The sequence below is a fragment of the Perognathus longimembris genome, chromosome 11, assembly GCF_023159225.1.
Source record: "Perognathus longimembris pacificus isolate PPM17 chromosome 11, ASM2315922v1, whole genome shotgun sequence".
NCBI lineage: Eukaryota > Metazoa > Chordata > Mammalia > Rodentia > Heteromyidae > Perognathus > Perognathus longimembris.
The window spans coordinates 8,599,390-8,625,311 of NC_063171.1; the positions used below are offsets into that span (position 1 = coordinate 8,599,390).

The 25,922-nt window shown below is 36.7% G+C and overlaps 2 protein-coding genes and 1 pseudogene across 2 annotated transcripts; 1 reads left to right on the forward strand and 2 right to left on the reverse strand.

Moving 5' to 3' along the window:
* Positions 1 to 1,318: 1,318 nt before the first annotated feature.
* LOC125359862 lies at positions 1,319 to 2,114 on the reverse strand (annotated as a pseudogene).
* Positions 2,115 to 5,071: 2,957 nt separating this feature from the next.
* On the forward strand, positions 5,072 to 5,388 carry LOC125359865 (40S ribosomal protein S27-like; the record flags this gene model as incomplete). Its single annotated transcript, XM_048357736.1, has 1 exon — positions 5,072 to 5,388. A coding segment is annotated over one exon (288 nt), but the record flags the coding sequence as incomplete, so codon positions are not given.
* A 7,530-nt stretch (positions 5,389 to 12,918) lies between these two features.
* On the reverse strand, positions 12,919 to 13,893 carry LOC125359866 (olfactory receptor 14K1-like). The gene has a single exon (XM_048357738.1). It carries the CDS (start codon positions 13,891 to 13,893, stop codon positions 12,919 to 12,921), a length of 975 nt encoding a protein of 324 aa, XP_048213695.1.
* Between the last annotated feature and the right edge of the window lie 12,029 nt (positions 13,894 to 25,922).

A 25,922-nucleotide genomic window follows, 5' to 3' on the forward strand; every position in this document is an offset into this window, starting at 1 on the left:
AGAAATTAGCCTTTTGGAGATGAGTGGTTCTTGTAGGGTATAATACAATTATTGGAATTATCTTGATTCATTCCTAAACTAATGACATATTGAGAGAGAGGGAGGGGGAAACATTAAAATAGTGGAGTCTAGATGAAGGGGAAAAATCACTGAGATATACACTCTAAATATTTTTTTTTTATTCTTGTCCATTCCTTATTCTTTTTCTCCCTGCCTCCTGGTAGCTATGTAGTGACCAGCTTTGCTCCATGCTTTGCTCTTCACCACTAAGTTCTCTCATACAGTACGTCTAAAGCAACAAGGTCAATTGGCCATGAACTGAAACCTCTGAAATAGGAGGCAATATACACTTTCCTCCAGTAAGTTGATTATCTCAGGTAATTTTGTCACTGCGGTGGAAAGTGGTTAGCAGACTTCTGCAATATAGAATCAAAAGAAATACTGGAATAAAGGAGTTCACAAAATCTCCCACTTATATTAGACAATGAGGGAACCACTTTTTCATAGGACAATTTATTCAGGAAATACATGATAAATGTATTAGAAATAAAAAGAAAAATGAATAAAATCTTATAGCGTAGCAGTGAGGCTTTATTCTTTAAAATAATAGGCCCTTCAGCATTTTTTGGTTTAAGTAATGATCCACTCAGGAAGTAGAAGAATGTTCTCAGGGAACCGTAGGGTCCTCTTATCAACAAAATAAAAAAAAATCACAATTTTCTTAGTTATTTTGTGGGCATGTATTTTAATTTTTCCTCTTTTTTAAATTAATTGTTAATAGTTCTGACTCAATATTTATTTTCATTTTTTGTTTTGTTTTGTTTTTGCCAGTCCTGGGTTTGGACTCAGGGCCTGAGCACTGTCTCTGGCTTCTTTTTGCTCAAGGCTAGCACTCTGCCACTTAAGCCACACCGCCACTTCTGGCCATTTTCTATATATGTGGTGCTGGGGAATTGAACCCAGGGCTTCATTATACAAGGTGAGCACTCTTGCCACTAGGCCATATTCCCAGCTCCTCAATATGTATTTTAGTGTATTACTTGTTTTGAGTTTTTAAATTCCCAAGTATGTAGATTGATTTATCAAATTATTTTATAGCTATTTTAATTTATATGGATGATTTATCTAATCTTTTCAAGAAGTCACTTCATATTGAATTTACTGAAGTTTTCTAACATTGCTAAATATTTGATAAACCAAAACATAGTATTTTAATTAATTGTGATAAATATATTTAGTAAAATACATGTTACAGTGTTTATCCAATTTTCAGATGATAAAACAACAGGGAAATGCAAAATAATTGCAAGATCAATTACTAAAAGATTTCTGGGGGTCTTAAGGACATATAGCATGCAAAGATAAGAAACACCTACACCACAACAATGTGAGGCACACAGGTAGAAAAGGCCTTCCCTCGCTCTTCTTTGACTGGAAACTTGAGTATGGTAGAAAATATGTGAACATAGGACATGGCAATGAAGACAGAGCAGCCACCACCTAACCCTATGGCAGACAAAATATTCAAGAGGTTGTTACTAAAAATTTCTGAGCAGGAAAGCCTCAGCAGAGAGGGGATATCACAGAGAAACTGATGTATCACATTGGACTAACAAAAAGACAGTCGGAATGTGCTTCCAGTGTGCAGAGCTGCATAGAGGAAACCACTGAGCAGACAAAGCAGAGTTATTCATATGCAAAATTGGAGGTTCATAATGACAGGATATTGCAGAGGCTAGCAAATGGCCACATCGTGGTCCCAGGACATTACAGTGAGGAACAACAGTTCCACAGCTATACAGCAACCAAACAGAAAGACCTGAGATGCACATTCAGCTACTGGAATGGCCCTGTTGCCAATGAGAGAGTTGATATAGGCACTGGGGGCAGTGATAGAATTGTAGCACATGTCCACAATGGACAGATTCCTGAGGAAGAAGTACATGGGCGTGTGCAGGTTCTGGTCAATGGTGGTGACAGTGATGATGATCAGATTCACTAACAGGGTGGTCAGGTACATCATTTGGAACAACACAGAGAGCAGGAGCCTGAGCTCCCACACCTCAACAAAAGCCTTCCAGGAGAAACTCAGTCACTGTGCTGAAATTGCCCATGCTCTGAAAATGCTAGTTTATCTGAAAAATAAAATCAGAAAAATTTTGGAACTACAAAATAATTCATTAAAAAATGACTCAATCTTCTATTTGACAATGATTGTTTTCATTTTAAATATCTGGCCTTCATGATTCAAAAGGTAGGACTTTGTTCCTCTGAATTTCATGGATTTTTTAAACCATATCTAAATAGTCAGCATGTAAAGATCTAATAGTGACATGATGCTACACTATAATTTTAGGGTATACTGTTAAGCACTATTACTTATTTTCTAAAATGATAGTTCATGAATTATATTAATGAAGATTAAAATGGTAGTCTTTAAGGTATTTACAGAGTGATTTTTTTGAATAAGCCAATAATCTCTAGTAAACTATTTAAAACATATGTTTGTGTTTATGTATTATGCATATAGTTTATACTTACTACATATGCCATTTAATGATTGTTTCTATATTACAAATACACTTACCTTACTACATAATCATGTTAAATTGAGTTATTTATATAGATATAGTATATAGACAAGGTGCCTTTATGAGAGACAGAGAGAATGACAGAGAGGCAAACAGAAAGAGCGGGAAGAATAGGTAAGCAACCTGGAAACTCAGGCTACATTAATGAAACATGCTAGAAGCAGAATTTCTTATTTTGTCAGAAACTTGGCCTTTGCCTTGAGGTCTAAAATATATTAGATGAAGACTATGCTTTATCATATTTTTATTCATATTTAATCATATCTGGATTTCTTAATATTAAGTGTTTATGTATAGTAACTAACTCTATTAAAACCTCCATAGTAACATTTATATTACATTTGGTTAAATAACTATCTTAGAGTCATGTGAATTCAACCCATGCAACTAAGCATTAAACTGTTAATGATAGACATTAAATTCTCTTTCCCAACCCCAATAAGAAAAAAAAGTAGAACTCAAAGGACTAAGAACAAACCAAAGACAAAAGAAAAGTAGGAAAATATACAAATGCATGGAAATTATATGCCAAGGTTTTAAACAATAATTTGATCAAAAACCTTAAAATAAATTGGAGTTGAATGTAATGGTATATTCATTCCAACAATTCTAGTACTTGGCAAGAAAATCATAGATTTGAAGCCAACCAGGGCTGCATAGTGAGATCTTGTCATCAAATCAAGCATATGGGCAAATATGTCAAGACTAAAGCAAAACATATTACTTGGTGCTTGACATTTCATAGTGCCGAAATCAGCAAGCAATTATACCAGGTTCCCTCAGTTTTCCCACCTAGTGCAGAATTCAGTGCTCTGTTTTCACACTAACACAGAGAACACCCTTAGGATTCAAGGTTTGCCACTTGTAGATGCACAACCTGAGGGGCCTGAAGGAATCTAGACCCTGCCTGGCCCAGGGGCTTCAAAGTTAATTGAAGCCAACAGTGGCTTTGGTACACAAACAAGGGAAGGTTCTGAAGTCCTGAAAGTTAACAACAGATCTTTGATAGGCCTAACCCACCTCCAGCACAGGGCTGAAGAATGACGTTAGTTCTGTCATATTGATTCTGTCAAATATCCTCTCTGTGGATTGAACCTTCAAGTTGAAAGTGCTTGCAGGGTGCTGGTGGTTCATGCCTGTAATCTTATCTGACTCAACAAGCTCTGATCGAAGGATCATAGTTCAGAGCCATCTCAGGCAACAAAGTCCTTGAGACTCTCATCTCCAAAACAGAAAAAGGTAGAAGTGATATTGTGGCCCAAATGGTAGAGTGCTAGCCTTGAACACAGAGCAGCCCGGAAACAAAGCCCAGGCCCTGCTTTCAATCCACAGCACCAGATTAGGGGGGGGGGGGGGTGGAGAAGAGAGAATGCTTACTAAATAAATGAATAAATAAAACCAGAGCAGGTATTTATCCAAACGTTCAAACTGTAACATAGGATAACAAATACAAAAGTACAAAGCAATATGATTTCTCCAAAACTTTACAGCGCTCCAATAACTGAAATACATGCACTCAAATGGTTAAATGTCAAGTAATTCAAGGCTACTGATTTTAGCAATTTTTAAAATAATTTGCATATAACTCCTATGCAATAATTTTTTTACAGAATGTGAGCATTAAGCATGGCAATTAGTAAATTATAAAAAAAAATAAAAAGCCATATTTATCCAATTTTATTTATATTATATTTCATTTACAGTTCTTACTATAGCTGTTCTTTTTTAATTTTTATTGTCAAGCTGATGTACAGAGAGGTTACAATTTCATTCATTAGGCATTGGGTACATTTTTTGTACTGTTTGTTACCTCCTCCCTCATTCCCCCCTCCCTTTCCCCTTTTCCTTTCCCCACCTTGAGTTGTTCAGTTGATTTATTCCCTTTCAGTTTCCTAGTTCTAACACCAGTATTCACAGTTTCCAATGTACTCAGATAAAATACAGAGATAGTGCAGGTACAACCACAGAAAGGGGATACAAGAGGATCATCAATAATAGAAGCTATAGTTTCACATAGCATGTTGAAAGAAATTACAACAGTGATATACAACAGTGATATGGAAACAATGTTTCCATAACATGGAGTTCATTTCACTTAGCATCATCGTATGTGTTCATAAGGGTATAGCTAGTGGGCTCTTGTGATCCTCTACTGTGAATAGCCTAAACCTGTGCTAATTATTCCCTATGAAGGAGACCATAGAGTCCATGTTTCTTTGGGTCTGGCTCACTTCACTTAGTGTAATTTTTTCCAAGTCCTTCCATTTCCTTAGGAATGGGGCAATGTCATTCTTTCTGATAGAGGCATAAAATTCCATTGTGTAGAAGGGCCTTTAACTGCAGGAGCTGCTGCTGTGGCCCCAGGGCTGTCCGCTTTGACGGGAGCAGAGAGGAGATAAGATGGCGGCCCGGCTGCGCATATCCCTGGGGCCGAGTTTCCCCCTTGTGTGACTGTGGTATTTTAAAAATTGCCCTCCTTTCTTCGTTGGTTTCTAAATCTCTGCGTTTCTGCCTCTCAGCTCGCAAAGGATCTTCTCCATCCCTCTCCTGAACAGGAGAAGAGGAAACACAAGAAGAAGCGCCTGGTGCAGAGCCCCAACTCCTACATCATGGATGTGAAATACCCAGGATGCTATAAAATCACCATGGTCTTTAGCCATGCACAGACAGTAGTTTTGTGTGTTGGTTGCTCCACTGTCCTCTGCCAGCCTACAAGAGGGAAAGCAAGGCTTACAGAAAGATGTTCCTTCAGAAGGAAGCAGCACTAAAAGAACCGAGAACCAAGATGAGTGGGAAACCATCCCAATAAACACATTTTGGATATATCGTGTTCGTTGTTTTGTTTAACTGCTAGGAACTTCCTGCCTCAAGTATTCAGGGGCAACCAGAAGAGAAGAATGCTAGTCTTTTGAGTTTGTGAAGTAAAATGAAGGCAGTTTCCAAGTCAAAGTCCACGGTGCAGATATAAAGACTCCTTACCTGGAAAGATGAAAGCTGTTGATGCCAGCACCACAAAGAGGGTAAAGAGGAGGATCTTGTAAGAACCAATGAACCGCTTGAAGACACCTGAATTTTCACACTGATCTACGCATTGGACATAACAAAAAGTAGTTATTCTATAACACAAAGCAGATGCTGCATTTGAGAAGATGTTTGTAAGAGTAAACTGAGTGCCAATGGCTCATGTCTATAATTTTCAGGAAGCTGAGATGAGAAGTTCTTGGTTCGAAGCCAGCCTGGCCAGAGAGTCCATGAGCTTGCCACTTAATCACCAATGTTAAGCTGTGGTTTAAGTGGTGGAGCCATGAGCCTTGCAGAAAATGCTAAGGGACAGCACCAATACCTTGAGTTAAAGCCCACCAAAATAACACCAACCCAGAAACTTAATATGACATAATTTGTAGCTTATTCATATCACTGACTTAAAAATTTCCCATTAAAGCTTTCTGGATTACATGTAAAAAAAATTCCATTGTGTATATGTACTACATTTTTTCCTGATCCATTCGTCTACTAGGGGACATCTGGATTGGTTCCATATGCTAGCTATGACAAATTGTGCTGTGATGAACATTGTTGTGCTGGCAGCTTTATTGTGTTCTTGTTTGTGGTCTTTTGGGTAGATGCCCAAAAGTGGGACTGCTGGTTCATAGGGGAGCTCTATGTTTAGCCTTCTGAGGAATCTCCATACCGCTTTCCAGAGTGGCTGAACCAGCGTACATTCCCACCAACAATGAAGTAGGGTTCCCTTTTGGCCACATCCCCTCCAACATTTGTTATTGTTAGTTTCCTTGATAGAGGACATTCTTATTGGGGTGAGATGGAATCTCAATGTTGTTTTGATTTACATTTCTTTTATGGCCAGTGATGTAGAGCACTTTTTCATATGTCTCTTGGCCATTCTCATTTCCTCATCAGAGAAGCCTCTTTTTAAGTCTTTAGCCCACTTGTTGAGGGGGCTATTGGTTCTTTGCAATTTTGTTTTGGAGGAATGTATTCTTTTTTAGTTCTGCATATATTTTAGATATGAGGCCTTTGTCCATTTTATGGGCAGTAAAGATCTTTTCCCAATCTGTGGGCATTCTGTTTATTTTGCGAACTTTGCGAGTCCTTTGTACTGCAGAAGCTCTGCAGTTTGATGCAGTCCCATTTGTCCATCCTTTCTTTGATTTGTAGCATTTCTGGGTCTTTGTTAAGGAAGTTCTATCCTGTGCCAAGGAGCCCACGTGTTACTCTTACTCCATCCTTTAGTGTTTTCAGGGTATCTGTTTTAATTTCAAGGGTTTTGATCCATTAGGAATTGATTTTGGTACAGGGTGATATATAGGGAACTAGTTTTAGTTTGTTGTATGTGTTGAACCAGTTTTGCCAGCACCATTTGTTAAAGAGGCTATCTTTCTTCAAGACTATTTTTTAGCTCCTTTATCAAAGATTAAGTAGGCATAGTTCTGTGGGTTCATTTCTAGGTCTTCAATTCTGTTCCATTGGTCTGCAGGCCTGTTCCGGTGCCAATACCAAGCTGTTTTTATTACTATAGCTTTATAATACAACTTGAAGTTTGGTCTTGTAATTCCTCCAGCACTGTTCTTTCTGTTTAGGATTGTTTTTGCTATTCTAGGTCTTTTATTTTTCCATATGAATTTCTGGATTGCTTCCTCTATTTCATTAAAAAATGGTGTTGGGATATTAATGGGTACTGCATTGAATTTGTAGATAGCCTTTGGCAATATTGCCATTTTGATTGTATTAATCCTCCCAATCCAGGAGCATGGGAGGTTTTTCCATTTCCTTAGTTCTGACTTAATTTTGTTTTTCATCTTTTTAAAGTTCTCATCATAGAGGTCTTTCACTTCTTTTGTTAAGGTTATTCCTAGGTATTTTATGTTTTTTGAGGCTATTGCAAAAGGAGTTGCTTTCCTGATATCAGCCTCAGCGTTCAGGTCATTAGCATATAGAAATGCCATTGATTTTTGAGGGTTTATTTTATATACTGCAACTTTGCCAAAGTTTTGGATCAGCTCTAGTAGCTTGGGAGTAGAGTCTATGATGTTCTTTAGGTATAGGATCATGTCATGTGCGAAGAGAGAAAGTATAACTTCATCTTTTCATATTTGCATCCCCTTTATATTTTTTCTTGCCTAATTGCTCTGGCTAGGAATTCTAGTACTATGTTGTAGAGAAGGGGAGAGAGTGGAAATCCCTGTCTTGATTTTAAAGGGAAAGCCTTTAGTTTTTCGCCATTTAGAATTATGCTTGCTGTTGGTTTGTCATAAACTGTCTTTATTATATTCAGGAATGTTCTCTCGAATCCTATTTTTTCCAGGGCTTTTAGCATAAATGGATGCCAGATTTTGTCGAATGCCTTTAACGCATTCAGAGATATAACCATGTGGTTCTTTACCTTGTTCCGGTTGGTGTGGTGGATTACATTAATTTACTTGTGTATATTGAGCCAACTTTGCATCCCTGGGATGAATCCAGTTTGATCATGGTGTATGATTTTTTTGATGACATGTTGAACTCAATTGGCCAGAATTTTGTTGAGAATTTTTGCATCCATGTTCATCAGATAAATCAGTATATAGTTCTCTTTTCATGATGAGTCCCTGCCTGGTTTTGGGATGAGGGTTATACTGTCTTCATAAAATGTGTCTGGTAGTGAACTTTCTCTTTCAATTTCATTGAAGAGTTTGAGAAATATTGGTGTGAGTTCTGTTTTGAAGGCCTTGACGAATTCTGCAGTGAATCCATCTGGACCTGGGATTTTCTTGGATGTGAGATCACTTACTGCCGTTTCTATTTCAATGCTGGATATGGGTCTGTTCAGAAGGTTTAAATCTTCATTTTTGAGTTAGGGGATATCAATTTTTTCTAGGAAATCATCCATTCCTTCCAGGTTCTCGAATTTGTTGGCATGAAGGTTTCCAAAAGAGTCCCTTATTGTGTTCTGAATCTTGGTTGTGTCTGTGGTGATGTTACCTGTTTCATCTCTGATCTTATTTGGATGTGCTGCCTTCGTTTTTTGGTCAAGTTTGCTAGGGGTCTGTCTATCTTGTTGATTTTTTCTAAGAACCAACTCTTTGTTTTCTTGATTCTTTCGTTTTTTTATCTCTAATTCATTTAATTCTGATTTGATTTTAATTATTTCCTTCCATCTATTGACTTGGGGTTTGGCTTGTTGTTCTCTTTCGAGGAGATTAAGGTCCTTCCTTAAGTTGTTGAGTTGCTGTTTTGCCAGTTTGTTGGTGTAGGCATTCAGAGATATAAATTTTCCTCTGAGTACTGCCTTTGCTGTGTCCCAAAGGAGCTGGTACTTTGTGTACTCATCTTGGTTGAATTCCGTAAACATTTGAATTTCTGTTTTAATTTCTTCAATGACCTACTGATGGTTCAGCAGTGTGTTGTTTAGTCTCCATGTATTGTAGGATTTTCTGTGGTGGCTGTTTGAGTTAAGCTTTAATTTTTTTCCATTGTGGTCTGAGAGAATGCAGGGAATGGTTTTGATACTTCTGAATTTGTACAGATTTTTTTTTTGTGCCCTAAGATGTGATCTATTTTGGAGAATGATCCATGTGCTGCTGAAAAGAATGTGTATTCTGTTGTTGCTGGATGGAATATTCTGTAGATGTCGGTTAAGTCTAGTTGGTCTATGCAGTTGTTTAGTTCTGTGGTTTCTTTATTCAGACTTTGGCGTGTTGATCTGTCCAGAGGTGACAGTGGAGTGTTAAAGTCCCCAACTATCAATGTGTTTGGGTCTATGAGTGTTTTTAGAGTCAGTAGTGTTTCTTTGATGAAGTTGGGTGCTCCTGTATTTGGTATGTAGATATTTAGGATGGTTATATCCTCCTGTAGGAGAGATCCGTTTATTAGAATGTAGTCACCTTCTTTTTCTCTTCTTACCGTTTTTAATTTGAAGTCAATTTTATGTGATATTAGGATTGCAACACCAGCCCGCTTATAGGGGCCATTTGCTTGCTAGATTTTATTCCAGCCTTTCACTTTTAGAAGATGTTTACTTTTGCTGGATAGATGTGTCTCTTGGAGGCAGCAGAAAGACAGATCTTGATTTTTGATCCAACTTATGAGCCTATGTCATTTGATTGGGGGAATTAAGTCCATTAATGTTGAGAGTTAGGATTAAGAGATGATAGTTTGTTCCTTTCATTATATCTATCTTGTTAAAAGCTGTGTCTTCCCATTTCTTGATCTAATATTGTGGTTTTCTATTTAGGGTTCATTTCTCTGTCTGTATTGTGATCTTCATTATTTTCCCTGTATAGTACATCTTTGAGGATTTTCTGTAAAGCTGCTTTGGTGGATATATATATATTGTTTCAGTTTTTCCTTACTGTGGAAGACTTTTATTTGACCTTCGGCTATGAATGAGACTTTAGCTCTGTATAGTATTCTTGGTTGGTAGTTATTTTTATTTAGGGTTCGGTATACCTCATTCCATGCTCTCCTTGCTTTCATGGGTTCTGCCAAGAAGTCTAGGTAATTCTGAATGCTTTTCCTTTATATGTGATTATTTTCTTCTCCCTAACAAGCTTTAAGGATTCTTTCCTTGGACTCTGTTGATCCTGTTTTGATCACAATGTGTCGGTGAGATGTCCTGTTCTGGTCTGGTCTGTTTGGGGTTCTAAATGCTTTTTGTATCTGTATAGGCCTATCCTTCTGGATATTTGGGAAGTTCTCGGCTATTATTCTGTTAAATAGGTTGCCTATTCCATTAACTTCTTTCTCTAGATTTTCCTCAGTACCTATTAGCCTTAAATTGAGCTCCTGGTTGTGTCTTACAGCTCCTGGAGTGATCTGTTTTGTCGATTGGATTGGTTTTGTATTGATTTTTGATTTCTCCATAGATTCTAGGGAATCTTCAGCTCCTGAGATTTGATCCTCTGCTTCAGCTAGTCAGGACTGTAGGCTTGTTACTTGATTTCGAATCTCTTTTCCTTCTGACTGGTCTTTTCTGATGTTTTCCATGTCTTTGCTATAATTATCTCTTAGGTCCTGCATGGACTTCTTTACTTCATTAATTTGGTTTTGAGTGCTGTCTCTCAAATCTTTTAGCTGGGTAGCTATCTTTTCATTTGACTCTTGAAGTTCATTTATCTTTCTATTTGTGGAGGCCATGAAATTCTCCATTAGTTTTTGCTTTGCCTCATGCTCTAGAATAGTTGACTGAAGAAATTCAAACTTTTCATTTGTCATTTTTATCAGTAGACTTTGTAGAGCATTTTGAGGGTTCTCTTCTATGTCTTTGATTGACTGCTCTGCTTGTATCTAGGTATTTATGGCTTTCCTGTCTAATTTCTCCAATAAGCCATTTATAGTTTTATAAGATATTCTTTAGTTTCTGTGACTTTGAACATTTCTGTTGTTATTCTACTCTTGAGCTCTAGCTTTATTACATTTTGAACTGATAGAATTATATTTGCTAGAATTGTTTTGTGTCTGAGTGAATGATCAACTTGGGGGAAAGTTCCTAGGATTCTGAGAATGTGTATTCAATATCTGTTGGTAGAAATATATTATGAATATCTGTCAAGTCCATCTCTTCTGTGGTGTCATTATTTTTGGTGTTTCTTTGCTGATTTTCTTTGTTGTACCTTGATGACCTATCAACCGCTGAGAGGGGAACATTGAAATCTTCTAGTATCATTGTGTTGGGTCTATGTATGTCTGTAAGTCCAATAATGCTTTGTAACATCAATCTGATACTCTTCCTTTAGTTTCTATTATATGGAATTGTTTGGGGAACAATGTTAGTCCTTTAAAAATCTGGTAAAAATGTAGCAGTAAATCTATCCCATTCTGTTCTTTTCTTTGTTCAGAGACTTCCAGTTACTGTTTCAATTGTGTTGTTGATGTATTTTGGTGACTTTTCTTTCTTTTGTTCAAATTTAGTCAGGTCTTATGTATCTATTATCTATGCATTTTTTCTAGATATTGTAGATATTTAGTAGAGAATCCCAAAGATTCTCTAAATTTCACTAAAAATGTATTAAGATATTCTTTTTCTCATATTTAATTTCATAAATTTGGATCTTCTCCCCTTTTTGTCAGTCCTGTTGATCTTTTCCAAGAACAACCTATTTCTTTCATGGATCCTTTCTATTGATCTTTTTTTTTTTTTTTTTTTTTTGGCCAGTCCTGGGCCTTGGACTCAGGGCCTGAGCACTGTCCCTGGCTTCTTCCCGCTCAAGGCTAGCACTCTGCCACTTGAGCCACAGCGCCGCTTCTGGCCGTTTTCTGTATATGTGGTGCTGGGGAATTGAACCTAGGGCCTCGTGTATCCGAGGCAGGCACTCTTGCCACTAGGTATATCCCCAGCCCCTCTATTGATCTTTTAGTCTTCAATTTCTAAACATGTTAGCAGCCTTCATATTTATTATTTTTGCTTATGTAATTTTTTTTATTTTGGCTTGTTGGAATTAGAGTGTTCTTTAAAGTATGATTTGAAAATCTGAATTCACAAAAATTAAGCTAAAGTAATACAAATGTAAATAAAGCAAATGTATTAGATATTAAATTATTTGTAATATGAGTTAATAAGTTATGAGAAGATAGCAATGGAAGGTATTTTACTATACTGAAGGATTTTTCAGTTATAATCTCCTAAAAGTAAAAGAAAACATGTACATTATTTTCTAGGGGTGCTCTTTAGAATTTTAGCATAGGTGATAGTGCAAGAAATGTATGAGTAGCTAAAAGTTTGCATAATTTCTGGAATTTTCTACTACTCTCACTCTGTAGCTTGTGGCAATTATTCCTCTTTCAATATTAACTATATAAGATCATCTTCTTCCAGAAACCTTTCTCTCTCTCTCTCTCTTTCTCTCCCTCAGAATAGTTTTAAACTTTTCTCAACTTTTAATGTCTCACAAACTCCTTACTGTAATCACAAATCCAATGCTTTAGAATGTGTTCCCAGATTTTAAGGATCTTAGACTAGTTTTCTTGCAGTTAAGTCTGCCTTGAAGCCTGTGAAGAGATGACAATTATTTCAATCTAGCCTTATTCTACAATTTTTTTTTAATTTTTATTGTTATTATAAAGGTGATATACAGAGGGGTTACAGTTCCAGTACATACATCAGGTAATGAGTATATTTCTTTTTGGACAATGTCATCCTTTCCTTCACTTTTTACCAATTTTTCCCTCCCATCCACCACCCCCCCCCAAGTTATATAGTTCATTTTCAACATAGTTATTCTAGAATTTTCAAACAAAATATTTGCTTAAAATAACAAATTGAACTATTTATAGTGTACCACAAAACCTATGTGAATATAAAACCATGCCTAGAAATAATGCAATAAACATGTCAGCCAGCCTTTCTAGATACTAATCTATTGTTTTCCCCATAACACTTATAATGATGCAGCTTCCACAGGAGCTTCTGCATAGACACTTTGATTTCCTTATTTCTCAGACTATATATTATTGGGTTCAAAGATGGAGGCATCACAGAGTAGAAAATGGATACCAAAACGTCTTCAAGATATGGCAAGTCAGGAACTGGCTTCAAATAAGCAATGGCACCTGTCACCAAAAATGTAACTACAACTATGAGATGAGGCACGCAGGTGGAGAAGGCTTTTGACCGGCCTTGTAAGGATGGCATTCTCAGCACTGTACTGAAGATGCAAACATATGAAATCCCAATGCACACCAAGCAGAATAGTCCCCATACAATTGCAATAGCCACACTAACATCAATAGTGATATGTACTTTAGAACAAGAAATCTTCAGTAGAGAGGGGACATCGCAGAAAAACTGTGGGAGTTTTCTGGAGCCACAAAAAAATAAAGAGAAAGTTCCAGCTGAGTATAAGACCCCAAAAAGACTCCCAAACATCCAAGAAGTAGCTACCATCTGCAAACAGACTCCCCTGTTCAAAATGACATTGTAGCGTAGGGGGTGACAGATGGCCACATAGCGGTCATAGGACATGGCTGTCAGAATGAAAAGCTCAGAACTAACAAAGTGTATCACAAAGAAAAGCTGACATATGCATCCTGGGAAAGAGATGATGCTCCTGTGGGTAAAAGAGTTAAGAATGAGGTTAGGGACCGTGACTGAAATGAGGCCAGCATCAAGGAAGGACAAGTTCTTCAGGAAGAAGTACATGGGGGTGTGAAGACACTGGTCCACAGTGACAAGGATGAAGATGAGAAGATTGCCCATGAGAGCCTCCAAGTAGATCAGCAGGAACAGAAATCCCTGGAAGACCTGGAGCTCCTTGCTGTCAGCAAATTGGGTGAGGAAGAAGTCCATCTCCAATGTGAGGTTGGCCATGGAATGCACTGCATTTATCTCATTTAAGGACAAGCACATACCAATTCTTCCTCTTGTCTAACAGAACATCTTCACTCCTGTAAGAATTCAACTATTTTGTACTTGTGAAATACAAACACCTTTCCTTTCTTAAATACCCAGTTAGGATTTATGACCTTAAAGTGCCATTTCCAATATGTGTTAGAACAGCATATCACAGGGATGTCAATTAGATACTGTAAAAATTGAAAAAACTTTTATTGAATCTACTACTTACTAATTATGTCTGAATCACCATTAACCTTACCCTGATTGTTAACTGATTTTAAAAAATTATTGCTACAGCATACTGAATTTGTAAAGCAAGTCAGTGTTCTTCTTTTCACCAAGAATAAAAATATTGTCTATTTCAAATTATAAAAATGCATAACAATGGTAAAAAGCAGATATAAAAATGTAAAAAAAAAGTTGAAAACAAGATTTATAATTATGTGACTATCTGTATAATAACATTTATGGATGATGAACAGTATATAAATACAGAGCTTATATAAATCAGACTAACCATTCGTAACCAAAAGTCTGTTTATAAATGTACTAATGTACATTTACAAATTATAATGTACATTCCCTCTTCCCTTCGCTGTCTCTCTCTGTGTGTCTCTGTGTCTCTCTTTCTCTTTCCTCTCTCTCCCCTCTCTCCTTCACAATCACAACCTGGGTATCCAGTGTGCTTAGCATGAACACAAAAGCACATAGTACAAAGTCCTAGGTGCTGAAAAAATTAATTATAGTAAGCAGAATTACAAGTTATTTATATTAAGAGAATTACAGAACTGGTGAGCTGTATCCCTGACAAAACATTCATCCATGGATATAGATGAATCATATATGAGTGAGAAAAAATGGCACATTAGAATTCTTTCATGTAGATAATACAGAACAGTTTTAGTGAAACAAGTTTTTCTTATAATAAATTAGGCATTTTCCCTTAGATTTTATTTTTTAAACTTATAATTTGCTAATTACCTCAATTGAAATTTATCAAATTTTCCAAGCCTTCTTAGGTATGGAAGAGAGGAATTCACACGAGCTCTGGGTGAGGAAGCAAAACCTTCAGTACTCCTAGATTTCAAGGGAGGGCACACATATCAAAGTGAAAAATTACTTCTACCATCAATAGTATAGAATCTAGCAAGAAAATTGATTACATATCTAGTCATTAAAAGGCTCACCAAGTGGACATTTTGAACATATGAATTTTTCTGAAGAATAAAATAGTGTAGCTTGGTGCTTGAAGATCACTCCTGTAATCTTAGGTACTCAGGAGGCTAAGATCTGAGGATCTGAGGCCAAGAGACTCTTACATCCAATAAGCCACCAAAAGCCGCCAAAAGAGGATCTGTGGCTCCAGTGTTAGAGCATTGGCGCTGAGAAAATCAAAATGAAACAAACAAGCAAGCAAAAAACCATCAAGGAGGGTGCCCAGGTACTGAGTTCAAGCGCACACACACACACACACACACACACACACACACACACACGTTTGAAAGGTCTGAAGGGGTTAATTGCTGATTTCCTAGAGTGGGTGAGAGGCCAGCTGTTCAGGTAGAAGAGCATCCCTGGTCCAGACTGTAAAGAAATCCCTGCAGAATGTACAGTAAGATATAATGCATTATATAAAAATATTAGTATATATTAGTTGTGTTAGGAGAATTCAGTGTGATTTCCATATTTACCTACAACTTGACCTAAAACTCATCTCCATCTCTCTCCTTTATCCCGTGTGTGTGTGTGTGTGTGTGTGTTGTTCCTGGGACTTGAACTCAGGGTCTGAGCTCTGTCCCTGAGCTTTTTGTTCAACACTAGTGCCAAAGCACCACTGTTTTTTTTCTGAATAGTTTATTGGAGATAAGAGTCTTGACTTCTCTGGCTGGCTTCAAACGGCAATCCTCAGATCTCAACCTCCTGAGTAACTAGGATTACAAGTGTGAGCCACCAGCACCTTGGCTTCCTTCTACATTTTTAAAAACACTTAACAGACTTAACTGGTCCATTTCCATGAATGCATTTGAATGGCTTTGATCACATTCACCTTCTCTCACCTTCTCCTTTGGCTCTCCTCACTCTCACTGGCACCTGAATCCTAACTGAACAATTTATACTGTGCTGAATTTTTTTTTATTTTTTTTAATCTATCAAATTCAGTGTCTACACAAGGCACTTCCATGAATGATTTTAGTATTGTGTTTCACTCCCTTTAAAACGCCATAACAGTCCTATTACAAATACTGGCATCATTCCCATAGTACGCATGGTAAATGAGGTTTAACCATCTTAAAATTAACCCTCCTGCACACCCATAACTGATGGGTGAAGATTGCCTTTGGCTATCTTCAATTACTTTCTGGTATAAAGTTACTATTCTCTACAAAAGACTGATTATTTAATGTTAAGTCCAATTTTAGTAGTATTTTACAAGTGACTTTTATCTTCTTTATTTTAAATATTTTTAAATTTAGCTTCAAGTCATATTAAAATATAGTATACACCATCATTCCTACAGAGCACTGGATCAAATATCATAAATTAATCTTCCAACATGGTTACCAGTTTTAGTGTGGCAAACTCGAAGGGAAAAGAAAATAGTCTGAAAAGCTTCTTACAAAAAGAAATGACAGGGGGCTGGGAATATGGCCTAGTGGCAAGAGTGTTTGCCTCATATACATGAAGAAGCCCTGGGTTCGATTCCCCAGCACCACATGTATACGAAAAGGCCAGAAGTGTCGCTGTGTGGCAGAGTGCTAGCCTTGAGCAAAGAGAAGCCAGGGACAGTGCTCAGGCCCTGAGTCCAAGGCCCAGGACTGGCAAAAGAAAAAAGAAAAGAAAGAAATGGCAGGGGCTGGGAATACAGCCTAGTGGCAAGGGTGCTTGTCCCATATACATGAAGCCCTGGGTTCAATACCCCAGCATCACATATATAGAAAATGGCCAGAAGTGGCGCTGTGGCTCAAGTGGCAGAGTGCTAGCCTTGAGCAAAAAGAAGCCAGGGACAGTGCTCAGGCCCTGAGTCCAAGGCCCAGGACTGGCCAAAAAAAAAAAAAAAAAAAAAAAATGGGGGCTGGGGATATGGCCTAGTGGCAAGAGTGCTTGCCTCCTATACATGAGGCCCTGGGTTCAATTCCCCAGCACCACATATACAGAAAACGGCCAGAAGCAGCCCTGTGGCTCAAGTGGCAGAGTGCTAGCCTTGAGCAAAAAGATGCCAGGGACAGTGCTCAGGCCCTGAGTCCAAGCCCCGGAACTTTCCAAAAAAAAGAAAAAAAAAAAAAAGAAGAATCCAAGGAAATTTAGATTTTACCTGGATCAACTTCTTGCTGGAATGTCCTAACATGAAAGACTTCTTTGCATGTTCATAAGATTGTACTTTCCTGCAATCTCATGAAGTCTCAGTATTCAGGCACATCTGACAGATTCTAAATGCTAAGATTCTCTTTTTCTATAGGGCTCCTATAGTAACCATAAGGTTTGAGAGAAAGTCAAGGAGTTTTAGGTTCACTGAAGTCCTCTTTTTAATGAGGTTGAACTAATTTTCATTTCACTCTGCACCCTCCTCAGGGAAACAATGGACTGAGAACAAACAAAGATCTCACGGGGACCATGAGGCAGTTCCTCCTGGAGCCTCATTCACTAGGATGATGAGTGTGTGCAGCCTGCCCCCTGACCCTCATACTTCTCACCTTATGCTCCTGCTATGGCTTTTCCTATAGGATCATTGAGAGTTCACCTGCCTCCTGACCAGGAAAAGGCCATGCAGTGCCAGTGCATTTTGATTTCTACTGTACTTTAAAGAATTTATTCTTAGATTTTAACTTTGTGACAATTCAATTTCAGTTCATATTTTCAGTTCATATATTTCAGTTGATAGTTCAAGAAATTTATAAAGAATTGAAACACCTTTTTAAAACTGCTTGAGGAAACAAATGTGTTTAGATAATGGTTTTCATCATCTATTTTTTATTTTGGTTGGTTGTGGGCCTTGAACTCACAGCCTGGGCACTGTCCCTGAGCTTTTTTTGATCAAGGCTAGTGCTCTACCATTTTGAGCCACAGCTCCACTTCTGGTTTTTTGGTGGATAATTGGAGAAAAGAGTCTCATGGACATCCTTTCCTAGGCTGGCTTCAAAACACAATCCTCAGAGCTGAATAATAGCACTTCCTACTAAATAGCAATCCTGAATAGTAGGATTACAGGTGTGAGCCATCAGAGCCCACTTGTTGTCACTTCTTGTGTTTGGCCCTCCTACCTGGTCCTGTTACTGTCAAATGCATATCATTTTCTATTTTTAAACTCCACACTCTTTCCATAGTAACAGTGCACCTAACAACTACATGAACAATTGTATAATTTTTGCTCAAATCTCCAACAAAACTTTCTATATAGGTAAGTATGTGAAAAAGATATGCACATACACATTTTTTAAATCTCTGATGATATGAACAAAAGTGCATTAGTTACTATCTACTTTCCAAGATATATTTTAGAAAAAATATTTACACATATGTAAATTATGTCTAATGCTTTTATTTGCAGATTGCATAAAATATGAAAAATAAAATTTACATTTTTCATATCAATATAAATTCAATACAAATTATAAATGAAGCTATACAACATATGGAAGGAAAAACATTACATAATTTATATATAGGATCTATAGTATCAAACATTCTTACAGATAGCAAGCAGTAGTCTGGAGAGCAAAGGCTGAAACCAAATAAGTTCACTGACATTACTCCTAGCTAGGCATGAAATAAGTGAGTTACCATAAGGATAGAAATTCAGATTAAATTCCAAACAACTAATAATAGCATTTGGGAAGAAATAAAATTCTTGTATTAAAAATGACATATTTTACTATTTATAATGTAAAATAAAAAATATTTCTGTAAAGTAAGAGCTCAATATCCTTAAGCAAATAATAACATGCTCAAAACTGAAATGTTAGTACTTGTATGTTTAACTCATTATGAAAGGAAAACATAACTGGGGAGAGGAACAGCCATGAAATGTACGATTCCTCACAAAAAGCAATAAATTAAACATGAAATACACATTTGAGTTTCTATGACAATATGTGTTCATTGTTAATGAAAATCTTTGGCCCAAACTCAGACAGAATAAAATAAAAACTTCCTGAAAACTATAATAATCACTCTATTTTCTTTTTTTTTTCAAATTTTTATTATCAAACTGATGTACAGAGAGGTTACAGTTTCATACATTAGGCATTGGATACATTACTTGTACTGTTTGTTACCTCGTCCATCAAACCCCCCCTGCTCCCACCCTCTTTCCCTTTCCCCCCATGAGGTGTTCCATTCACTTAGACCAAACAGTTTTGCCAGTATTGCTTTTGGAGTTGTTTTTCTTTTTTTACCCTGAGTCTCTCAATTTTGGTATTTCCTTTCAATTTCCTAGTTCTAATACCAGTATACAGGGTTTCCAATATACTCAGTTAATGTTACAGAGAAAGTGTAGGTACAACCACAGGAAGGTGATACAAGAACATCATCAATAATAGAAGCTACAAATACACATGATACGTTGAAAGTAATTACAACTGTGATACAACAATCGTTTCCATAACATGGAGTTCATTTCACTTAGCATCATCTTATGTGTTCATAAGGGTATAGCTAATGGGCTCTTGTGATCCTCTGCTGTAACTTGCCTAAACCTGTACTAATTACGCCCAATAAGGGATCCCATAGAGTCCATGTTTCTTTGGGTCTGGCTCACTTCACTTAGAGGAAAATATAAAGGGGATCCAAATAGGAAAAGATGAAGTTAAACTTTCTCTCTTCGCAGATGACATGATCCTAAACCTAAAGAATCCCATAGACTCTACTCCCAAGCTACTAGAGCTGATCCTAAAATTTGGCAAAGTTGCAGGATATAAAATAAACCCTCAAAAATCAACGGCCTTTCTCTATGCTAATGACCCGAAGACCAAGGTGGAAATCAAGAAAGCAACTCCTTTTGTAATAGCCCCCAAAATATAAAATACCTAGGAATAACCTTAACAAAAGAAGTGAAAGACCTCTTTGATGAGAACTTCAAAAGCTTGAAAAATGAAATTAAGGCAGAACTAAGGAAATGGAAAAACCTCCCATGCTCCTGGATTGGGAGGATTAATATAATCAAAATGGCAATATTGCCAAAGGCTATCTACAAATTCAATGCAGTACCCATTAATATCCCAACACCATTTTTTAATGAAATAGAGGAAGCAATCCAGAAATTCATATGGAACAATAAAAGACCTAGAATAGCAAAAACAATCCTAAACAGAAAGAACAGTGCTGGAGGAATTACAATACCCAACTTCAAGCTGTATTATAAAGCTATAGTAATAAAAACAGCCTGGTATTGGCACCGTAACAGACCTGAAGACCAATAGAACAGAATTGAAGCCCCAGAAATGAACCCACAGAACTATGCCTACTTAATCTTTGATAAAGGAGCTAAAACAATAGCTTGGAAGAAAGATAGCCTCTTTAACAAATGGTGCTGGCAAAGCTGGCTCAACACATGCAACAAACTAAAACTAGATCCTTATATATCACCTTGCACCAAAATCAACTCCAAATGGATTAAAGACCTCGAAATCAAAACAGACACCCTGAAAACACTAAAGGAAGGAGTAGGAGAAACACTTGGGCTCCTTGGTGCAGGACAGAACTTCCTTAACAAAGACCCAGAAAGGCTACAAAGAAAGGTTGGATAAATGGGACTGCATCAAACTGCAGAGCTTCTGCAGGGCAAAGGACATAGCTCGCAAGATAAACAGAAAGCCCACAGACTGGGAGAAGATCTTTACCGGCCAGTCAACGGAAAAAGGCCTCATATCTAAAATATATGCAGAACTAAAAAAATTACCTTCCTCCAAAACAAAACCGCAAAGAACTAATAGCCCACTCTTCAAGTGGGCTAAAGACCTACAAAGAGACTTCTCTGATGAGGAAATGAGAATGGCCAAGAGACATATGAAAAAGTGCTCTACATCACTGGCCATAAAGGAAATGCAAATCAAAACAACATTGAGATTCCATATCACCCCAGTAAGAATGTCCTATATCAAGAAAACTAACAATAACAATTGTTGGAGGGGATGTGGCCAAAAGGGAACCCTACTTCATTGTTGGTGGGAATGTAAACTGGTTCAGCCACTCTGGCAAGCAGTATGGAGATTCCTCAGAAGGCTAAATATAGAACTCCCCTATGATCCAGCAGTCCCACTTTTGGGTATCTATCCAAAAGACCACAGACAAATTCACAGTAAAGCCACCAGCACAATAATGTTCAGCGCAGCGCAATTTGTCATAGCTAGAATCTGGAACCAACCCAGATGCCCCTCCATAGATGAATGGATCAGGAAAATGTGGTACATATACACAATGGAATTTTATGCCTCTATCAGAAAGAATGACATTGCCCCATTCATAAGGAAATGGAAGGACTTGGAAAAAATTATACTAAGTGAAGTATTCACTCTATTTTTCCTTAGAAATACTTTTGTTTTTGCAAGCTACTGTTTCAACCATTATTTCTTTTTATTCTCACCATTATAAATGTTAAATTTTATAAAAGTGAATTTTATCAGCATGATCATTTTCTCTTCGAATATTTTTCATATGAAATTATATTACTTGTGTATTCCATTTCTAAACAACCATTATAAATATGTGTACACAAAACTTTGATGTTTTCCAGGATTGTTGTTGTTATTGTTGTTTGTTTTTTGGTGGTTTGTTGGGCTTCAATTCTGGGTCGGGGCGCTGTCCCTGAGTTCTTGAGCTCAAGGCCAGTGCTCTACCATTTGAGCCACAGCACCACTTCTGGATTTCTGCATCACTTCTGGTATAAATACCTTACTGCCAAATATGTCTTTGTTATTCTCTTGTTTGCTTAAAGCTATGGTAATACTTGACCAAACATATCTGAACTTCTTGTTGAGTTTGATGGTTTTAAGCTATTTTCTGTATTGTACTCAATAGGCTACAAGTAAGTAAACCATGTCTTATGGTGATAATGTATTGGAATTATAAATTTAGGTTTGTTGTTTCATGAAATAGGTAAAGCAAATCTATATGATATATATTTTTATTTCATAAGTATAAATAAATATAAACAAGGAATATTATTTCCTATTTTTCTCAATCTCTTTGTTTCCCAAGTCATTACTCTGAAAAATTCTAAAATTTCCTTAATTACCTTTAAAAAATTAATTTGCGCCTGTTCTGGATCTTGTACTCAGCCTGGGCACTGTCCTTGAGTTTTGTTCTCACATCTAGGGTTTTACCAATTAAATCACAGCTCCACTTCTGGCTTTTTGTTAGTTAACTGGAGATGAGTCTCAGGTAGTCAGAGCTGGCTTCAAACTACAATCCTCATTTTCAGCCTTCTGAGTAGCTAGGACTACAGGTGTGAGCCAATAAGGCCCAACTTCAGGCCCTTTTGATATTTATGGAAAACAGTATTTCCCTACCTCCTCAAATCAACCTATCCTGCATGATTTCCTCCCTAAATCATATTGGCTCCATTTAATCTAAAAAAAAAGAGTAGTACAGAAGATGGGGGGGGGGGGGGTTGGGGAGGGTGCACTTTCACAGCTGTTTCATGCAAGAGTGGAATGTTGATCCAGTCCTGAAGTTATTTCCCTACTTAATTTAGGAGGTGATATGAAAAATATAGTTGTAAGGAAATTCAGTTGGCAGGTTGCCACTACCAGGACCAGAAGATGCTCAGGATCAGAAGACATCAAGTTATACTATTAATTAAGAGAGAAGTCAAAGAGGCACTAGTGAAAAGTAAACAATGTTTCCTTTATGGATACTGAATTAGATTTGATTGAAATAATAAAATATTAACAGAATTTCAAAGTCTGTAGTTTTAATATGTACCCACCATGCACAAACAACCCATTAGTTTGACATCAACTATTAAGATGGCAGCCTCTATCTGGCTGTCTTCTAATTTGGATGGGAATTGTTGGTTCACAACTGTGCTTTATGGATGAGGTTTAACTTTAGTACTGAATACTTCTCAGGTATTAACTCAGGTTTAACTTTCCTAGTGAATACATCTCAAAGAGGTTGATTTTGAATCCTTTAATGACTCATAAGTACAAATTTATTCACTCCTGGATCATTATGGCTGTTTCTGTTGTAAGAACTTAAGAGAAATAGGTTTTAAATTTAAAATGTGAATCCTAGTGATAGCATCTAATGGTTTTGAAAAAAGCAGAAATTTTTGGCAGAATGTTTCTTTACATTTTAATAAAAAACTTTTACCATCATACTCTGCCTTGTAGTGATATATATATATATATGTATATATATACACACACACTATACACATACACACACACACACACATATATATATATATACACACAAAAAAAAACTTACTTAAATCTCAATTCTCTTGGTCAGGATAGATGACATTACATTATTGAAGCCTTTTCTTGTTTTCTAATTTATTCCAAGAAGAGAAATCAATTACTTCAAAAAGGGAAGGTGTTAATACTTCAAGGCAGGAGCTACCAGCACAACCATGTTCATTGCAGAATTATTTACCATAGTTAAAATATGGAAGCAACCCAGATGCTCCTCAATAGATGAATGGATCAAGAAAATGTGGTATATATACACAATGGAATTCTATGCCTCAATCAGAAAGAATGACATCACTATATTTGTAAGGAAATGGAAAGATATGAAAAGAAAGTCATAAAAAAAAGAAACATAGATTGCATGGTTTCCCTCATTTGTAATAATTAGTATATTTCTAGGATAGTTGTAGCAGACAATCACAATAGCTGAATAGCCATGCATATATGATCATATAAGATGATGATAAGCAAAATGATCTCCAAGATACAGAAACAAGAGGTTGTTCATGGTTTTTTCTGTTGTTTTTAATCTCCTATGTGAAGTTATTCTTTTTTCTTTCATTTTTCCTATGGTTTATACCCTCTTGTCACTGTATTTTATTTTGGTACCCTGGGTATTGTGTATACATTTATCTGAATTAGGGAAGGGAAGGAGAACATCAAGATGGTGAGACAAAGGATCAAGGGCAAACCAATGCAATAGCGATACAAGACAGTTTGTTGGAAATTAACTGTACAACTTGGGGTAGGGGGATTGAAGGGAGGGTAAGTAGGAGACAAATGAAGGAGGGGGTAACAAGTTTGAACTCACTACCTTATGTATGTAACTGTAACTCCTCTGTACATCACCTTGAAAATAAAATAAAATTTTAGAAAAAGAATGCCTTTTATGGGGCTGGGAATATGGCATAGTGGCAAAAGTGCTTGCCTTGCATACATGAAGCCCTGGGTTCGATTCCCCAGCACTACATATATAGAAAACAGACAGAAGTGGCACTGTAGCTCAAATGGCAGAGTGCTAGCAAAAAGAAAAAAAAGAATGCCTTTAATTTAAGGGTCAAAAGTTACTTACATAGGGAGTAAAAATATAACCTAGATAAATTTACCTTTTGTTACATACTTATGTCTTTTGTAAAGGTATAGTACCCTACAGACCCCAAGAAATAAAGATCCTGTGATCATAGACTATAAAGCTGAGACCTTGAATCTGTATTGTTTTAACTGTATTAAGCTTGGGGTCTGACACAATTTGCAGAGCTAGAAAGAACTGTGTTTTATTAGTCTCTTGGCTATTTTTAATATCAGCTTTAATGGTATCCATTACAAAATTAGAACCAAGTTTATAGTAGTTGAAAATAAGTACTTAATAAAGTTGTAGCGCAAAAAAGCTCAGGGACAGTGCCCAGAGCCTGAGTTCATGACCCACAGCCAACAAAACAAAGAATGTAAAGAAAAGAAAATATGACAAGATCATACCTAAAAATCTGTATATGACAAACTGAACAGATTATATAACAAGCTTTATAAATGTATTTATCTTCATATTTGTTAATATATAATTACATGTGAAACATAAATATGATATAACATGTTAATTTATAACATATATAATATGATCTTTATTACATTATCAAAAGAAATGAGTAGCAAATGGATTTATACAGTAGTAAAGTTTCTATGTTGCACTTGAATTAAGTTAGTATAGATATAAATAGTATCGTGATAGGTAAACTTATGTTATAATTCATTCATTGCCGGAGCCAGCCGCAGCAAAAGGGAATCTTGATTGAGGGGGTGAGGATTAAAGAAAAAGAAAAATAAAAGACGAGAAAAAAGACAAGAGACAAAAGATGGGGTCCAGGAGGTTTGCAGCTCAAGACTGTAGCTCAAGACTGCAGCCCTGTTTATTCTTAACTTCCAGTTTATATGCAGTTTAGGAACCAGGCAACCGATGCTAATAGGGTTTCTGAAATTCAAGAACACAAAAAGGTTTTGAAGTTCACAACATCTGATGGCAGTAAAGACAGGATGAGATTGATTAACATAAGAATGGACTCTGGCGGACATAGTAAAGCAATTCTGGGTTAGTGCTGAGTTACTAGTAGGCAAATGTCCTTGCACTTAGCATATCCTTGATGATAACAACACAGCCAGAGGTCAGGATGAGATTAGCTGCTGGCTTGGCTCCCAACAATCCATGACTTTAAAATCTTCTTTAGCAAACTTGGAGTAAGAGGAATACACATGACAGCACTGAAGAATAGCTACAAAATAATTCCATAGTCAACCTAACAGTTTGTGAAATTAGATCATCCTTAAATAAAAGAAAAGGCAAAGGTGCTCCTGTCAATCATTATAATCTGTGTTACACTGGAAATCCAATCTAGTGCAGTGAGAAGAGAGGAAAACAAATGATCGACATATTAGAAAGGCTGAATATATTAGTATATTCATGGATATATTAGTAAATAATTCAAAAGAGCTGCAAAAACCCCTCGTTACTAATACATGATTGTAGTAGAATGTAAGGACATATATTTGTTATACAGAAGTCAACTGTTTTTGTAACTAAAATGAGGATAGAAACAAGAT

Bases quoted from the DNA above. Each gene is read 5' to 3' on its own strand.
- LOC125359866 (XM_048357738.1), bottom strand. From the start codon at position 13,893: ATGGCCAACCTCACATTGGAGATGGACTTCTTCCTCACCCAATTTGCT.